The following is an 18,776-nucleotide window of genomic DNA, read 5'->3' as shown; positions in this document are numbered from 1 at the left end:
TTAAAGGAAGCTTCAAGCTTACGTCCAGTTTCATAATCAAATTTAAAGTCACTTTAAGCTTAAAGCTTCCTTCAGTGTAGGGTTAAAGGAAGCTTTAAAATTAAAGCTATTTTAAGTTTGATTATGAAACCGGCCGTTAAAGTGACGTTAAATTCGATTATGAAACTGGACGTTAGTAGGGTTAAAGGAAGCTTTAAGATTAAAGCGACTTTAGGTTTGATTATGCAACCGGCTGTTAGTAGGGTTAAAGGAAGCTTTAAAACTAAAGCGACTTTAGATTTGATTAAGAAACCGGCCGTTAGTAGGGTTAAAGGAAGCTTTAAAATTAAAGCGACTTTAGGGTTGATTATGAAACCGGCCGTTAGTAGGGTTGAAGGAAGCTTTAAAATTAAAGCGACTTTAGGTTTGATTTTGAAACCAGTCATTAGTGTCATTTTTAAAGAAAGCGTTAAAATTGAAGGGACTTTAGGTTTGATTATGAAACCGGCCGTGAGGAAGCTTTAAAATTAAAGCGACATTAGGTTTGTTTATGAAATCGGCCATAAGGTAAATCAAAAACATGGTCCGTCTACTTTTTTGGACGAAAATTCAACAATACAACTAACAAATACCTTTGAAATGTGTATGATATGAATAGTACTCTCGAGATAAATTCCACACATTGCCTCTCTCAAAATTTTCGCTGTTATTTCATTATCGATGGATATTTTAAAGCGAAATTTTAGGGCCAGATAGTACACGATACGATCTTCAAAATTAGTTATGGCAAAACCCCTCATCCCTATTCAAAATCAAGGGGTCGTGCTCACCCCCGTCAGGGGGTTGAAGTTTCGAGGTTAAAAAGATTGGAGAAGTTGTTCCCCCTCGAATCAAAAATTGACGAGTCCGAGCGATTTTTCATTTTCATTTTAAAGTCGGAAAATCGAGATGTTAAGTTTTCCTTGGACCACCCTGTATATGTATTAAGACCTTCCCTTTCACATAATCTCATTTCCCCAATAAGATTTCATGCCCTACGATCATAATTACATTTATTGATGTATAATTCTACTGCATTTCACTTTTTAATGAATTTTGTCTCATAACCCCAGGAGATAATTCTTAGAATGCACGATAAACACATTGAAATTTGACCTCTTCAAAATTGTCACTCTAACCCCACCTTATTAAGGTCCAGATTCAATTTTAATTTTGTGCTTGATTCCAAAAATTTTTTCGTTAGAATTAATATAATGCGAGGACCAATTTTTGTGTTCATTTTTCAGAGAAAACTTACCAGTACCCTTTTAACTGTGTCAGAGACAATGGCATAGTAAGATTCAAAATTTATTTGCATATATTCAGATAAAATACATTCGATAATATGAGCAAGATATAGTTAAGGTATGAGAATATTCCCATGAGATAAAAATATATAATTATTTTAAGACACTTCTTGGAAAGACATTTCATGGCTACTCCAATACCTAAATGACATTCAGATAGGTTCAGCAATCACATCATCAATAATTAGACTATATTAAACTACAAATTGACTTAAGAAATATAAAGGAATACAAAATTCACCTATGAATAAGATACAAATACATAAATTGGACAGTAACATTCAACTATATCCAAAAATTCCTATTATATTCATCACTAAAATATTGCAAAAATGTATGTGAAAAATCCACAACAAGAAACGTAAAAAATCAAACATAAAACCACCACCGATCCACAATTTACAAAAATTTCTTATTTATTACAGTTTATCACAATACTCGATCAAAAAATTGTCTTTAGGTTAATCGAAGAGGGTGATGAATATGAGAGAGCATATCGATTAAAAAACCTGAATGATCATCACAAAATCAACATACTAAAATACGTATGTAGATTCATACAAGCAAATATTGGAAAAAATCTTAAGTAGGTGATTCAGATCCATTTAAAAATTGTCCCTTTGTACAGAGATCTGGGGTCAGAAAGTCAAATCCCCAAAAATAATGGCAGTTATTTCAGAGGGCAGTCAATAAAATTCCAAACGGAATTAAGTAGATATCTGTGATCAATTTGAGCTTTAACCTAACCTAAAATTTAGGGACTGCACATCACTGGTTTACTTCTTCTTGAACTGAACCAATCTAAGAAGCATACTCATAATACAAGGAACTTGTTTTTGGCGGTGCATCACTGGGGTATCAGGAACGTTACTCTCGAAGTCTATGGCTACACGTTGATTGACAAATGTTAAGATTGTCAGGAGATCACATTCATAAGCGCGAGCCTCTAATTCCCTCGTTAAGGCTTGAATGAACCAAGAGCCTCTCGTTGTGTTGCGCCAAGAATAGAAACCTTCGAAATGAATTTCAACATCACAATTCACCGAACACAACTAGATTAAGAAAAATGAAAAACCTACCTTTAACAGTGGAATACATAACGAGGAAATCTGCTTGTAGGGGAATTCTATAAGAGGCAACAACATCACCATCCGTTTCAGTTCTTGTGAACATCTTCACTCCAGGATCCAGCTTATCTCCCTGGCAAGCCTGAATGAAGAACAGTTTAGGCTTTCCAGCAAGAGTAGGGCACTTATCTGGAGTAAAATAAGACCACAAAATATCTGGTTTGTAATGGGTATCTTTCGCATAAATGATTCCTTGTTCCCCATGAGATAAGATTGAAACAACGATGCAGTCATGTTCTGAGTGGTCCATTTTTGATGCTATAAAGAGAATGTAAATCTGTGAATTCCTTGAAATTAATTAAATTTAACAAATTCTCACCTTGTGCAATATGTTCTTCGATAGCATGGTACTTTACGTCTTTGAACACCTGCACATCGAAATTCAAATTGGTTAAGCATTTTTTCAAATTATTACAGTCTTCCCCGGTTCCTGCCCTCGGTTTCAAACCAGCAACATCAAAATTTTCGTGATTGAATATCAGGGCCAGTCCTCTCTTTTTATGATTCATATTGTAAAATATGGCATCTCTTTCCACAGGCATTCGGGCATATATCTCGCCATAAGTGGGCCTGTGAAGAATCAAACTGTATATCCAATACTATAAAAACTTTGAATGACTCACTGTGTGGTCCCAAAAGCATCTCCCTGATCGTTATTTCCATTCTCATTGATAACACCTGCATCACCAGTATCAATGGGTTGTTCGAAAGTTTTTTCAATGATCTCAACTCCTATAGTGTCCACCCCAACCCCGTTCGATGAAGCCATCGTTTCCAACAAATATCACGAAGAGCAACTACTTGTTACGTTGAAATTTCTGCGAGTTTATAAATAAACTTTTCGGGAAAACCCCAATTTTGCGCGGCTAAATATTTTTCACAGAGTGCTACAGCACAAAATCACTTTTGCCAATCAATAATGAATATTGATAGGCAATGATTCCATGAACAATATCTGAAAGAAGATAAGATTAACGCAACACAAAGAGTTTACCTGTTTACGGAAATCCTATTGTTTGTATTGTTTATATTCTTAGATTACCAAGCATAGAAAAGATGTGATAATGGCGTTCTCGGCGTGTTCATTAAGCGAAGTTTGCCGCATTTGTGGTGACACATAGGCGTAACAGAAAACGCTCCCAGCTTACAGCCCAAATTACAAAATTAAAAGATGTATTGGATGATTCTGCAATGATAAAGGTTTAATACATTTTATTTTCAACAGGTACTCGACATGTAATCAGTTTATTCAAATTGTTCTTTTATTATGAGGTTATTGAATTATCCGTCCACCATTTGCGCCGTATCGATCCACTTTCAATCTACACCACTGGTTTTTCATCAGAATCAAAAAGGGATTTGGGTTTTTGTATAAATTTTTTATTATCTATTTTTGATTTACGTGTTGATCACTTAAAGTAAGCTGATTTTTCTGTAATAAAATCATTTGAAGGTGAGATATGTTGAAATTCTATACATATCGTGAAAAAATCACCCACACCATGTCATGTTTGTGTACCAATTTTGGAAATCCTGTTTTGGAATGATTCATTCCGTCTTTGAAATCAAGGTCACAGGTGATCAATCTAATAAGGTAAATCTTTTACTCCCCAAATCGAACGCTTTTGTCCATTCCACATCATCACAAAAAATAAATTCTTAGCCATATTAATGGATTGTACCAATATGAAGTTCCAATTACAATCTGGTAGACTTATGCCACTTATTGGATGTAAGAAATAAATAATGATACAAACAATGATATTGATCGTTCTCGCAATAATTTCTGTTTAATTTTTAGTTGGCACCTACTTGATTACTGGAGATCAACTGATATACCAAGTACTCGATCAAGCTTTGGCTTCGGGTTACAGACATATAGGTAAAATTGATCTTAATTTTTCAATTCTAATCATTATTAAATATTTTTTTTTTTTCAAGATACTGCAACTGTATACCACAATGAATCTTCAATTGGGCGAGCTTTGAAAACTCTTTTACCAAAACATAAATTGAAAAGGGAAGATATTTTCATTACCTCCAAACTAGGTTAGTTGACATTTGATTTGTAGTCCTGGGAATTCCATAATATGTTCTCATTAATTTTTCAGCTCCAATAGATCAGGGGGAAAAAGCTTTCTCTGCTGTGCAGGAGTCTTTGAGAAACCTAGATTGCGGGTATTTGGATTTATATTTGATACATTGGCCAGGGGCTGGAAGAGTACCTGTAGATAGTGAAGAAAACAGGAAACTTCGTTCTCAGAGTTGGGCTTCTCTGGCGAAGGCTGTGAACGCAGGCTTAGTTAAAGATATTGGAGTGTCTAATTATACTGTCAAACATTTGAATGAGTTGTTGGCCAATGATTGTGGAGTGAAACCATCAGTCAATCAGGTGGAATAGGTATTTATCTAGAGTAAAAACGAAAATTTAATGTGTTAGTTTTTCAGGTTGAGTGGCATCCCAAATATTATCAGACAGACCTCTTGAATCTTTGTAGGCGTGAAGGAATATTATTACAAGCATATTCTTCTCTGGGAGGTACAGGAAATTCCAATCTTCTCAAAGACCCAGTTGTTTCTCAAATTTCAACTCTGCTTGGAAAGTCTCCTGCTCAGGTTAGTTGAAATCTTTATGAAATTTAAGGGTGTTCATCAATTTACATAATAAAATCGTTCATAGGTTCTGTTACGTTGGGCACTTCAGCAAAACATCTGTATAATCCCAAAAGCTAGATCGGCAGAACATATAAAAGCTAACATCGATCTCAACTTCGTTATTCCAAATGAAATGATGACGCAACTGAACAATTTGAATTCGAACGAGAAGTTTGCTTGGAACCCTGAAGTTGTAGCATAATTGAATCTGTTTGTTTTTGTTGATCAATAAATTATATTTAATTGAGTTAAAATGGGAGATTCACATTTTCCTGAAACGATAGCGAAAATCTGTCTTGGGAAATTCAGTTCTCTGCCGAGAAGTGGAAAACCGGCATCTAACCAGTGGACAGTGTTGTCTTGTATAATTCAGGAGGAAAGCTCTCGTTTCGAGGTTGTAGCTTTGGCAACGGGGTCTAAATGTATAGGGAGTAATAAAATGTCGCCTATCGGTGATATTTTGAACGATTCACATGCAGAAGTGATTTGTCGTAGAGCATTCATGCTTTATCTGTACGAAGAGTTGGAACGTGCTTTATTAAATCAAACCTCACTAATTGAGTTCAAGCCCGAGTTGTTGAAATTTCAATTAAACGAGGAGGTTAAGTTTCATTTTTTCACAACGATGATGCCTTGTGGGGATGCTAGTATCTTTCCGAAAAGTGACAACAATAATACTGGTGATGTATTCAAAAAGGAAACAAGCAACGTTGATAAAAAGAGATCAATGAATTTTAATGAATCGTTACCCAAAAAATTGAAAATGAACGATGGTGATATTCATCGTACAGGTGCTAAGTGTTTAAAAAATGATGAAAGGCAAGATCCCAAGGGAGAAGGTGCTGATTATCATATTACCGGTGTTGTAAGAACGAAACCAGGTAATGTTTTCATTGTCAATGAATATTGACTACTATTCAAGTTAATTCTTTCAGGACGAGGAGATCCTACACTCTCGATATCTTGTAGCGATAAAATTACCAAGTGGTGTTACTTAGGTTTGCAAGGAGGTCTTCTAAGTAAATTTCTTGAGAAACCAATTTACTTATCGGCTTTCGTTGTTGTTGGCGACACTCCTTTCAGCAAAGAATCATTACAAAGAGCATTATTTGATAGAATTGGGAACATTGAACTGGCTCCACCGTTTGGCAAGAAATCATTGCTATTTTTTCAGGCTAAAGATGCAACATTTACTTTCCAAAAAGCTGATAATAAAGATGTTTGTCCAAGTTCTATTATGTGGTATAAGAATGGAGCTTCTCAGTAAGTTGAACTATTCTCTCTGTTGAACTATTGCCATGTATTTATATTTCATTTAAGGAAACCTGAAGTAGCAATAGAAGGAAAAAAACAAGGGGTAACTAAGAAAAATCAAGGTTTGAAATCATCTAGATTAAAAGTATGCAAAAGTGAATTGCTTGGAAGATTTAAATTACTTCATCAAAAAGTTCACACCAACATCGATACTTGGAGTTACTCAGAATGCAAACAAAACATGTTAGATTATCAATTGAATTGGAAAACCCTGAAGTCAAGGCTGGGAATGTGGCCAGAAAAAAACGAAGCCTTGTTGAAATTTACTTGATTAAAAGTAATCTAAAAAGTATCTATTAGTTTTATTATTCCACGAATTTCTACTACTGAGTATATATAAAAAGAAACCATTGTTTATTTATAACTATAATTTAATGTAGTAGCTCAAAATTACTCTAAAATACTAAGGTAAAACATAGAAGAACAATGAATTCATGAAAACACGTACAAATACTTAATAGTCTTGAGATTGGGATTTGGAAGATTTTCCAGAGGTACCTCCTCCACTGGTTCCAGTTTTCTTTGGTAGGAGAACGGCTTGGATGTTGGGAAGCACACCACCTTGGGCAATGGTTACACCAGATAAGAGTTTGTTCAACTCTTCGTCATTCCTGATGGCCAATTGGAGGTGCCTGGGGATGATACGGGTCTTTTTGTTATCCCTAGCTGCGTTTCCTGCCAATTCCAAAACTTCGGCAGCTAGATATTCCATGACGGCGGCAAGGTAGACGGGGCCCCCAGCTCCTACTCTCTCAGCGTAGTGCCCTTTACGGAGTAAACGATGGATTCTACCGACAGGGAATTGCAGACCAGCACGACTTGAACGGGTCTTTGCCTTAGCTTTAACTTTTCCACCTTTACCTCTTCCACTCATGATTGATTAAATTATTGGGACACTAACTTGTAATAAAAAACTAGTCAACTCGCTGAGTCTTCGACGGCAAATGAACGTAAATATGGAGGAGAATGCGTAAGTCAAACGGAAGACAGTTAAAAAAGGCGCGAACTATATTTTTTCTGTGATGTCATGAGCGGATTCAGTGGATATCTTCTTCTTGTTGTGAAGTTCGTAACAGGGAACTCTAAGCAGTGGCGTATCTGAGAAGGGGACAAGAGATATTACATATATACTAATCATTTTATTGTAATACACGATATAATGTGTTTGATCTTTAATCATGGTCAAACATTGAATTTCAACTTGAAAGCCTCATGGTTGAGACTCAAAGTGCTTATTCATATTTTTTTAGTATCGTGAAGTGGTGAATGAATTTTATTTTGAACATAGTTTGTCTATCGTCATAATACCAGATAATACCTACCTTAGAAAAAGCCATGTATTTTTTTTTGGTTGTTATAAAATAGGTCAGCTTTGGAACAGAATGAAACAATCATAATATAACAAAATTTATTCATTACATGTAAGATATAACAAAAACAAGATTTTTTTTAAAAGTATCATCTCGCATACAATTAACGTGATAATATTGATCATCCACTCATTTAGACATGGTTATCAGTATCTCGAATGATTATCTCCTACAAATAGAATCTCTAGTTAGGATGAAAAACACAGCAAGTAAGAAATGAAAATATTCCTTCCGAATGAATTGCTAAAGACAGTCGTTTTTCGCTTAAATAGGAAAAGTTGAAGATTAGCTAGAAGTTTTCGAACTAAAAAACGAAGACTAGTTGATTTTGTGTAAAAAGACACAGCAATTACACAAATGGGTAGGCATTTTCGTAAAAATTTGTAATATAGAATAAAACTTTTTTTCTTTAATCACATCAACTCCACCATGTCTTGGTTAGGATGGATAATGCTGACCTAAAAATATAACCGAAACTAAACCTCATTCGTTCATTCTAACCCAAAATAAATAACTTATTGGTTTCGATCCACAACATATAAATAACTAAATTAGTACAAGTACAGGGGTGAGCAGCCATACTTTATCACATTAAGATAGTCGTTCTGAAGATTCACTAAATGGTGGCATTCCGTCTTCAATCACAATCATTTTAGTAACCCTTGATATATGCCGAAAGGTGTGTTTTCTCTTCTTCAGATAATCCATTCTTTAGGGTCCTCCTCACTGAAATAAACAACTGATATTTATCCAGTATTCTCACAGAATCTAACAAATATACAAACATGCTGTTAATGAAAGGAAATAAAACACTTTGACATTTTTCCTGGAACAAAATACTCCTGGAAATAAGGTTGTGATCATATCATCAGTACAAATATTTGCATCATTATTGAAAAATGTTCAGTTTGATCCTACCATATGATTTAAAAGCACTCAATAATAATATAAACAAAACAAAGGCGAATTGAACTGAATATTTATCAATAATGATGCAAATATCTATATGTGGCAACAGTGGCACATATATCTGCTTCTGAATTTATTAAGTCTATGGCCTTTGAGTATTCAACCCACAGAACACCTTTAAACACATTTAACCCTTAATACTAATACTCAATGCCTATAGACGGCTGTGCTATGACATGGACTTAATAAAGAGTCTATCTCTCAAATTCAGAAGTAGATATCCGGTTGCCAGTGTTGCCACATAGAGATTTTGCATCTGATATTAACCTTACAGCATCTTCAACGTGGTGAATCTTCGACTTGAGCATATATTTCGGTAGTGGATTCCTGGTCTATAGCGTTCTGTTTCAGCCACAAAATTATTACAAATGCCACCACTCGACCCCACCCAAAAAAACTCAACAAGAAACAATAATGAGAAAAATAACCACACCAAATCAGCGGTTAATTCTGCCAACACACCAACTAAATCAAACACTATGATTAAGAGCAAGCATGCAGTTAAACCCTCAAGTACCACGTACCAACTTCAGTTCGACTAAGGAGAATCTTGATTACTATACGGGTTGTTTTCTCTCGTTCGAGAGCGTTTCACTAGATTAAAAACCATAATTCAGATTCGCCAATTATCATAGAGCTGAACCATAGCCTCCTCTATGAACAACATCATTGAGAACAAGACTTGGCAACGCCGCAAACTGATAAATTGAGGTTACTTTTTTTTTAAATCTCTTGATGATGTTTTGAAGCTATGATCAACTCTCAACAATAAATTATCTAGAAAAGATTCAACTTATGTGAAGGGTCAAATGATGAAACTTACATGATTTTCTATCAGCGTGCCTCGTCCTCTTCCTTTCTCTCGGCGCAATCCTGGAAGGTCCTTTGGTGGCCGTCTTCACCAGGCTCTCCAGGATTTCGTCGTCGCCATCAGTCAAATTTCCGTTGGTGCTTCCCAGGAAGGATCTGTTGCCATCTCTACGGGTTCTTCTCAAGGGTAGGGTGCCTTGGAAGCTCTCCACGTCCGACAGATCGCTGCCAAGCAGTTGTCGGAGTTCTGCGTCAGCGCGATCTTCCTTAGTCTTGAATTTTCCGACCTGTCACAACGGAGATTGAGGTTATGGGTGAGTTTTTGATTTTGCCTCGGAATACTTACATCGGTTATCATCTTTCCTCGCGTCTTGTTTCTCTCTCTATGATTGGCTTTCTTCTCCAACTGTTGCAACACCCTTTCCCTCGTGGTCCTATATTCTAGAGCGAATTCCGATATTATCTTGCAGAATTCATTTGGCTTCGTATCACTGATTTGATGCAGAGGGATGCCCAGCCATAACAGAAATTTATGGAACCTGAATTCAAAGACATCTCAACCATTGTTTCCTAGAAGTCTTTCAAGCTTCCAAGAAATAGTATATATCATTACTAGCAAGGTAAGAGGGTTTTTACTGGCGAATGGAGGAGCCGCAGGCGAGTCAGTTACCTCCTTGAACCAGTAAAACCCGTTACCTTGCGTGTATAGTTTTATATTTTATTCGTTTCTCATTTGTAAAAAGGTTAGATAAATTCCAAAAAATCTCAATAATTTGTCGTAAATGTCGTAAGCTATGGAAGCGTTGCCATGAACATGTCTGTTCATTTTTCTTTACATTTGTTTTGGCGAAAGCGAAAATGAATGTACCAAAAGAAATTATTGAGGCAGCCAGCAGTGGAGCTTCAAGTTTATTACCTGCAAAATCAGGACCCAAGGTACGAGCGAGAATACGACGACTTCAAAAAGTGGCAAAACAAAAATAGTGTGATTGGGGTAACTGAAGATGTTTGGTTGGTCTACTTGCTAGATTCAGCCCTAATACTTTATGGGCAAAATGGTCTATGCTGAAAAGCTGCTTGAAAATGAAAGAAAATGCCCCTGTTCGCAGGTTTGTTTTCCTTAAAAAATTTATTGAAAAATATGACGTTTAGTTGTCATTTGCAGATTTCAAAAGGTAATAGCGTTTCTGAAACGAAAAAATGAGCGTTATACGCCAAAAATGGCCAAGGTATTAAGTAAAGAAGAGGCTGAACAATTTCTTTTACATGCTCCTGATGACCAGTGGTTGCTGGCGAAAATTGTAACAATATTTGGGATTTTTGGATGTTGTCGATGTGACGAAATTTTCTCCTTAAACATGAATGATGTAGAAGATATTTTAGCACTAAAGCGTGCAGGAGGGTGGAAGAGCACCGAAATTGCGATGAGTTATGTCGATGATTCGGTCAACAAAAAAATCGAAATGTCTAGCAAATTATTTGGTAGTAAGGAGAGTACAAATGTTCTGCAGTCCTCGAGTTCAGCAGTTTCTGAGTCAACAGATGGTTCATCATCATCAGTATCAACTCTTTCATCATCAAAAATCTGTGTTACTGGAAATTACAATTGTACCAACATATATGACGATAAAACAAAATTTTCTAATGTAAATAATACTAGTAACTTGTAAAAATTTCGCAAATTAACTCTCAGTTTTACAAGTTAGTGACTTGATAAAATAAACTTTCTTGATTAATATTGTGTTTTTGGAAACTGACGTTTACAAATGAGAAACAAATAAAATAGTTTGTTCGCTTACCTATTCATTACCCTCCTATGGATGATGTTCAACAATATTATCCTTTCGGCGCAGTCCGACAAGAAATCCGACATTTTCCCCTTGATCATCGTTGTGCCATCGTGCTTCGCGATCAGTTTCAGATGATCCCAGGACGCCTTGCAATCATCCTCCAGCCTCTGTATGCTCAAGGTCAACTCGTCGAAATCAACCTTGGACGCTCGAGTAATGGCTCCGATCTGTCGAAAAAGTTTTATCGGTTATTTCCCAAGCTGGACGTTGGAAATATATTTTCGTTACCTCCGAGTATAGATCCGTAGCTTCCGGGAACTTCTCCATGACTATATGGCAAAGGTGGTGCAGCAAGGAATGTTTATGAACGGTGTCCTTGACCTCGGGTACCTTCGACAGATATTCTATTTGAAATCCCTTCACCTCGGCCCCGTTAAGAAAATTGCCTGAAAGAGCGATATCGGTCATTGGTCCTTCGGGCGGGATCATTTCACTACACACTCACCTATGGAGAGCAACGTGCTCAGGATGCCCCGGAACGTTTTGTTGATCCTGAGGAGTTCTATACCCTGCTTGAGGTCCATGAGAGGCTCGGCTATCTCCCTCTCGGTGTTCTCGAAATCCAGCTTGAAGGCCCACAATTTCAGACGGGCCTGCAGCTCGGATATCGAGGCCAGGGTGAGTAGGAACTGTTCCGCGCTTCCCAGTGGAAGATCAGGGTTGGCGGCTTGCGCCTCCTGGATTTTAGTGCGCTCATCCTAAACAATTGGTTCGATTCAGTGTCATTTATTGACAAGTGACATAGGGTGCAAGTGTCAATTATGAATTACACCGAGCTTAACTACTCCTCCTTATGCTTAAGTTTGGTAGTCAGTTTAACATTAAGACGAAGAGAATTGAATACTGAGAGCCACAGGAGGTTTCCGCAGAATCACAGAGTTGTGAAGATAGGGGATTCATTTGCTTATACAAGAGCGCTTACCAACTGGTAGATAGCAGACTCACCTTCGTCGGTAGCATCGTGAGCAGCTTCTCTATGCCCTCTCTGTTCATGATGGTAGCGTCCATTTTCAAGATGGCGGCCTTGATCGATCTAGGTGGAGGTAATTTGGTCATGCCGATGTTGATGGCGTTCGATCTCTTGGGGTCCAAGACTATGATTTCCTTGTTCTTGTTCATCTCTTGTTGTTTCTAATCGGGAATTGGGATTTTTCAGTATTTCTCTTAACGAGGGTATGGATAAACACCAAATGGGGGTAGTGTATGAAGGGTATCATGCATTATCGTGCAGTGTCTTCGGTGTGATGGAAGATGTTAGTCATGTGCTTTTACTATACAATATACACATTAAACAATATGAATGAAGATGATGGAAGGCTATATGACCAAAAGCGTAATCGTCTTCCAGATGTAAACATAAATGGCATTCATGAAGTTCCCGAAAATTTCTGCTCAGAATGAGTTGTTCTAACGAATCGTTCAATAATACTTGACTTGACCCCAAAAACTACTTTCAACCTGTCGTTTTTTGGTGTCCATAAAAAAGTGTACAAAAATCTACTGTGTCAAAAAAAAATGCAAAATACTGGCCACCACCACCGAAAAAAGGCACTCACCTCCTGCTTTCAGCACATGCCAGATGGGGTCACCAAGAGAAAAAGAAAATGCTAATTATTACGTGTTCACTTAGAGAAAGATAAGTCAAAATCGCCAGAAGAACAAAGTTACACCCTAGAGAAAAATACCAAACACCCAAAGAAAAATAAAAACAAGCGAAGCCTTAATAATATGCAACCAAAGCGCAAAAGAGCGTAGAAATCCAAAAACCAGTATCTGCGGAAATTTTATCTTATTATCTTTATTATAGGAGTATTTCACACTTCTCTTGGTCTAGGTTTAGTTGTGCAACTTTTTGATTATTAGTAATCATATTTCGTTTCGCTTATCTTAATACGGTAATTATTTAAATGATATGATCAATATTAGTCGAGTTTGCGGAATGAACAGACAATACACGAAAACGAAACTGAAAAATGTCAATACAGTTACGAAAACTTGTTCAACATAAGTACAGGGTGCCACAGAGCTGATTGACGAGTTTCAATGGGCTATATGAAACAATGGTAAAAGTTGGAGAAAAACGTTTCTATTTATTTGAATTAGTACACCCCATTCACTTTTATAAAAGCACTCGGTTGGCCATGAAATAACTTTCTTAAGTTTTTGTAACTAGAATGGAGTAAGGTTGGTACTCATGAAATGTCCTTAAAGTCAACAAACGTTGCCACAGCTAATATACTAAGGCCCGGTACTTTCACCTTCGAATAAATTTTATTCACTGTCAATAAGTATCTGTCGAATAATTTCCTATCTGAAGGATATCTTATTTCGGTGCTTTCAGATGAAATTATTTGACGAATAACAATTCTGTGAAAACACGGTATACTACTTTTCACTGATTAATGTAAAATAAGAGACCGCATTGTAGAAATTGTCATAATTCCAACTAGAAATCAAATATTCCGTGAAAATCACACAAAAAATAACCATACATCTAGAATCTAAAAAATTCAACCAATAATGACGTACCGACATTCGATCTATGACAAATAAAATTTTATTAACGAGTTTCAATGACAGATTTATTCGATGAATAACACTATCTGAAAGTGAAAAGACTGCATTTTTACTTATCCTAAGAATAAGACTTATTTATCGAATAAATTTAGTTATTCGCACGTGAAAGTACCGGGCCTAATGCAACAAAAATGCCGAACGTGATTGAGAAAGAGAGAAGACAGAGAGTATATGTGCTTTTTAGAATTGAGGGCTGCTCATTCAAATAGTAACCCTGATATTCTAAATACTAAAATATATCAGGCAGTATTTTGTTTCAAGTTCATTTAATATACTTTTGGGGGTCGAAAAATACGTAGTATTTTTTCAATATAATTTTAAACTAAGATGTTTCGTTTGAAATTATTTGAAACGAAATACCTCAGTAATCCCAGAAATCAGTAGTCAAATTTCTTCACATGTCTCACGTTGTATGTATATTTAATTTATTCCTCATATGTTTCATTATTCCGAAAATATAGTACCTACATAAAATTTCGCTTCTTCTGGGAGTTCTTATCCTTGAAACCTTTCAGAAAACCTTGAAGTTGGGCGTTTCTCTTACCTTGGTCAGAAGATCCTTGGCTCTGGACTCAAACAGATGCTCCAATTTCTGGGTGTCTACACTGACCGGACTCAGCTCGTCCCAAATGTGACCAGATTTCAATTTGGTAGAGGACGAGACGTCGTCTCTGACTTCCTTCCAAAACAGCTTCACTGTTTTCTTGTTTTTCTTTATTGGTATCTTTGTTTCGTTTTTTGGTTTTTGCAGGTTTGTACTGAATACAGGCGGTGGGTTTGGGGCCATAGGTGGAGCCCTGAAAGAAGTATTTATACAATTATTTCACACAAAACACGATGAAAAATTCTACTCACCCTAATCTATTGGACAAGGGAGGTGGGGGCGGCGCTACTGGATGTTCCTTCAACAAGGGAGGCGGTGGAGGGGGTATACCATTGCTGACTTGGGTTGGGGCAAGGATGTCAACTTCATCCTCGCTACCCAGATCCGTGAAGTCCATGTCGCATAGGTTCAGACTTCTCTTCATGTTGGCCACCAACTCTTCCCATCTCAGTTCATTCTCTGACTTCTTCACCTCAAACTTAGGAACATTTTCGGCCGTCGGACTCTTGACGACGTCTACTTTGGACTTGGATTTGGCCAGACCTAGAAAAAATGACGTGAAAACGTGAAGGACAAGGCAGCGCTTCAACCTCGAGCAGTTGATTAATTAATTCGAATTTTATTTACGATTCAAGATGTCAATTTTATATGAAGATTGACAAGATAACTGTCATAGAATGATATCTTAGATGCATTGATACAAAACAAATCAATCAATAGGAATAAATAAAATGTTAGAAAGAGAAAAAAAGAGTGTGAATTGAAATTCTTTTATGAAAAATCGATTTTGATATCTATTTCATTAAAAAATTTCATTCTCATATTATTATTTGTTGACAAATGCGTACTAAGTGACAAGAGGACTATAACTAAATTCAATTTCAAGATGGCTCAACTGTTTTCGAGCTAGAGGGTGATGAGGGCGAGGAGCTCAGCCACACATGCTAAATTCCAAGGACAAAGTAGAATACCAGTGTGAGTCCTTGACTCGTACCAATATTTTAACAGTAGATTCTTGAGATCAAAAGAAACACTTTTTTTTTCTACCATTTTTTTCGATTCGGTTCGATTTGAAAGATACAGGCTGTTGCAAAACCATAAAAAAAATCTCACGATATTATAGAATGAAATGAATTTCGGAATATAATTTTTCATTTATTTGATGAATCTTTTTCGAACACACGCCTGCCAGTTTTCTCATTATGACCATTGTACCATAAAAATACGAAAAATTCAAAGAACCCAACTGTTGAAACTAAATTGAATGCTAGCTAATGAATATTTGAAAGTTCTCTGAAATGATAGTATTCTTCATGTTTTCTCGTATAATGCGTCGTTTTCGAGTTTTTTGATGTTAAAAATTAAAAAGTATCTGTGAAATTTAAAAAATTGGATACATTGGCTAAATACCACTATGTTTGAAAGATCCACAGATGTGTATTGTCACAGATTTAGCTAGTTATTCTGAAGGTAATTTTGTTTTTCCGGGGATGGCACAGCTCATTATGAAAACTTAAAATGGCTATATCTTTTTATCAGGGCCGAATCGGAAAAAATGGTATAGGAAAAAAGTGTTACCTCAAAAATCTACTGTTAAAATATTTGTACGAGTCAAACACTCACCCTATATATCTCGAAAACGTTTGAACGTAGAGTATTTAGAGAATGTTATGCTCCACACCTTTTACAATTAATGCTAAAATGATTTGAAGCCCAGGCAAGTAGATAATCCAAAAAAAAATTATTTTTTTAACCTTAATTTCTAATTAAAGTAAATCCCGAATTTACCTCTTGGGCTCCCCAACTATCACTGAAAATCTTGATATTCGATGATAAAAACTATAATCAATGTCACCCTATTCGACTAATGCTCAGTTGCAGGTCCATTAAGATTTGATGCCCCATCAAAATTTTAAACTGTCATTTTTGAAGGGTGAAATGGACTCCATTTTGATGGAGTATTAAATTTTAATGGACTCTCCTGCAACTGGACTTCGGTAGTGTATTAAGTTTAAGGAAATATGGAAGGAAGCACTTCTTCGAGAAAACGTCACAGAAAAAAAATACAATTTTGTCTGATCAAGTGTCGTCGAGACCACTGACAGTTGGGGGAACCTCCGATGGTTTTCTGCGACCAATCTGGTTTATTCCAACTTTGAGCTTAAAAAAACTTCTCACCTTCTTTAGCCTTGGAGATCAGGCCCGACATATCGCCGATCCTGTTGATCTTGCTCTCCTCAGTAGGACTGTGCAGGATGTTCTGACTGGCCAATTTCTGGGTGAGGTCCTTCACCGTGTTCTCCCTCTTCAGCTGCATCAGCAGATTCCTCTCGTTCTCGTTCGAGTTCTCGACGTCCGCCTCCATCTTCTCCCTGCCCTCCTGAGTTTCGGAATTCTTGTTGTACATCATGGAAAGTATCCACGGCTGATTCGCGAGGCCCTCTTCCGATTCCATCTTGTTGACGGCGTTCAGGAGCGGCGTCAGATCCTTCCTGGACGAGTTCCTGTTCAGGATGTTGCCGTTGTTGTTGATGCGTTGCTGGAGAGCGTTGGTGTAGTTTCCTGAGGGCGTAAACGGAAATTTCTGAGACTTTCACAGTTGGATATGAGTTGATAATAATACATAACTTGACGTCAGAACCCAAGAACTTGTCATGGTTATTTTGCTCCGACGCGACGTCTAAACAATAAAATTCACATTTGGCAGACGTGGCCAAAACATGGCCACCACAGCATAAACCTGTTCTTACCGGTGAACACAACATCGATGTAAATCCTTTCTATCATAGCAGAATACGTACCGTTAACTTTGTCGCTATTGGTTTCATCCCCGCTTTGGACTTTCCTGTACATTGAGATGGTTTCCTGTTGTTGCTTCAGGAAATGTCTCTGTCTTTCTGCTCTCTCCCTACGCTGTCTCAGAGCGGGCGTGACTCCTGCTTCACGAGCTGAGCAAAAGCAGAAAAAAAGTTGTAAGCTAAGCAAAATGGCACGGTAAATATGTTAAGTGCGACTTTTAGACGGACATTAGGCCAAACTCTTCATCAATCGTTCAAGGGTTAATGATAAACTGTTGGCAGTAAGAGCCTAGTTGCTATATACGTTGAGAATTGGATATGAGCTGGTCTGGGGTTGGGGGATTCTTACATGAACCAACGTAGGGTATGGCAGAGAGGTCGAAAGATCTAAACGCAACTGTAGACCGGTCTTGGGATAATTGTCCCTCGTCAGTACAGTGCAGCGTTGAATATTCCCATATACATACGAAATCGGGGTGAAGTTTCGAGAAATTCTCATTATCTGTCCCGCAAAGACTGAACCAAAACTCACGAGTCAAAGGTTCGTCAAGGAGTAACAGTACTTCTTTTTCGATGGATTGGTCTTCCTGTTGATACTTGTAGTACTGGTGTTTGGCTAGTTCGATTAAGATCGTAACATTTGTTGATTTGTACGAGAATATATTGAAATATTCTTAGCCTACTATAAAACCAAACAAAATTTCAATATCAAAAAATTTTAATTGGACACATTTATTACAGCGAATCTGCAATGTCTCTAAACCTTTCAAAAAATAAATGTTTCTTCTTGCTCTGCAAACCAGACCTCCACAGTTTTTATTACCTCCTCGTTGGAAGAAAATTTATGACCTTTTAAACTTTTTTTCAGTCGAGGAAAGAGATGATAGTCGGATGGAGCCAAATCTGGTGAATAAGGGGGATGTTCTAGTAATTCAAACCTTAAATCACGAATTTTTTGCATGGCAACATGTGATTTGTGTGCAGGGGCGTTGTCCTGCAAAAACAAAACACCTTTGGATAGCTTCCCGCGTCTTTTCCCTTTCATTTTTTCCCGTAGAGTGGTCTGTAATGTCGAATAGTAATCTCCGGTTATTGTTCTACCCTTATCCAAAAAAACTGAAGCAAGAACTTTTCCAGCAGATTTTTGGACACGAAACTTCTTAGGTCTTGGAGAACTAGAGGGTCGCCATTCCATCGATTGTTGCTTTGTTTCTGGATCGTAGAAATGTACCCAAGTCTCATCCATAGTAACAATTCGGTTTGAAGTCTACATCGTTTTCAAATCGAGCACAGATCGAACGCGATGCTTCTACCCTTGCACGCTTTTGGTCAACATTCAAACATTTGGGGATCCATTTTGCAGCAATTTTTCTCATG

The 18,776-nt window shown here is 37.0% G+C and overlaps 5 protein-coding genes across 6 annotated transcripts in view; 2 read left to right on the top strand and 3 right to left on the bottom strand.

Annotated features, from left to right (window-relative positions):
* Nucleotides 1-1,313: 1,313 nt before the first annotated feature.
* On the bottom strand, nt 1,314-3,523 carry LOC123309282 (caspase-1-like). 2 transcript variants are annotated; one of them, XM_044892325.1, is made up of 5 exons: nt 3,447-3,518; nt 3,076-3,339; nt 2,772-3,022; nt 2,405-2,710; nt 1,314-2,337 (listed from the first exon to the last, which is right to left on the bottom strand). In XM_044892325.1, the coding sequence occupies exons 2-5, from the start codon at nt 3,219-3,221 to the stop codon at nt 2,102-2,104; spliced, it is 939 nt and encodes a 312-aa protein (XP_044748260.1). In that variant the 5' UTR covers nt 3,222-3,339; nt 3,447-3,518; the 3' UTR covers nt 1,314-2,101. The 2 variants fall into 2 exon arrangements, with proteins under 2 accessions (XP_044748260.1, XP_044748252.1); XM_044892317.1 differs by having other exon boundaries at nt 3,076-3,523.
* Nucleotides 3,524-4,046: 523 nt separating this feature from the next.
* LOC123309267 (glyoxal reductase-like) lies at nt 4,047-5,361 on the top strand. Its single transcript, XM_044892291.1, has 6 exons — nt 4,047-4,184; nt 4,254-4,334; nt 4,394-4,501; nt 4,564-4,844; nt 4,901-5,068; nt 5,133-5,361. Exons 1-6 carry the CDS (start codon nt 4,124-4,126, stop codon nt 5,307-5,309), a joined length of 876 nt encoding a protein of 291 aa, XP_044748226.1. The 5' UTR covers nt 4,047-4,123; the 3' UTR covers nt 5,310-5,361.
* LOC123309260 (tRNA-specific adenosine deaminase 1) lies at nt 5,361-6,713 on the top strand. Its single transcript, XM_044892283.1, has 3 exons — nt 5,361-5,988; nt 6,043-6,370; nt 6,428-6,713. The coding sequence occupies exons 1-3, from the start codon at nt 5,361-5,363 to the stop codon at nt 6,690-6,692; spliced, it is 1,221 nt and encodes a 406-aa protein (XP_044748218.1). The 3' UTR covers nt 6,693-6,713.
* Nucleotides 6,714-6,774: 61 nt separating this feature from the next.
* Nucleotides 6,775-7,407, bottom strand: LOC123309275 (histone H2A, orphon-like). Its single transcript, XM_044892304.1, has one exon. It carries the CDS (start codon nt 7,293-7,295, stop codon nt 6,876-6,878), a length of 420 nt encoding a protein of 139 aa, XP_044748239.1. The 5' UTR covers nt 7,296-7,407; the 3' UTR covers nt 6,775-6,875.
* Nucleotides 7,408-7,815: 408 nt separating this feature from the next.
* Nucleotides 7,816-18,776, bottom strand: part of LOC123308331 (FH1/FH2 domain-containing protein 3) — a 132,470-nt gene continuing 121,509 nt past the window's right edge. The window contains exons 8-18 of the mRNA XM_044890946.1: nt 17,403-17,549; nt 16,780-17,163; nt 14,853-15,144; nt 14,542-14,794; nt 12,366-12,551; nt 11,866-12,118; nt 11,649-11,806; nt 11,370-11,587; nt 9,917-10,109; nt 9,584-9,857; nt 7,816-8,517 (exon numbers count right to left, since the gene is read on the bottom strand). Of these exons, the coding sequence (XP_044746881.1) occupies nt 8,444-8,517; nt 9,584-9,857; nt 9,917-10,109; nt 11,370-11,587; nt 11,649-11,806; nt 11,866-12,118; nt 12,366-12,551; nt 14,542-14,794; nt 14,853-15,144; nt 16,780-17,163; nt 17,403-17,549 (2,432 nt within the window). The 3' untranslated portion in view covers nt 7,816-8,443. The remainder of the gene's footprint in view (nt 8,518-9,583; nt 9,858-9,916; nt 10,110-11,369; nt 11,588-11,648; nt 11,807-11,865; nt 12,119-12,365; nt 12,552-14,541; nt 14,795-14,852; nt 15,145-16,779; nt 17,164-17,402; nt 17,550-18,776) is intronic.

Source organism: Coccinella septempunctata, chromosome 1 (genome assembly GCF_907165205.1).
Source record: "Coccinella septempunctata chromosome 1, icCocSept1.1, whole genome shotgun sequence".
In the NCBI taxonomy this organism is placed as follows: Eukaryota; Metazoa; Arthropoda; class Insecta; order Coleoptera; family Coccinellidae; genus Coccinella; species Coccinella septempunctata.
The sequence above is the reverse complement of the archived record's forward strand: the minus strand, read 5'-3'. Positions and strand labels throughout refer to the sequence as shown.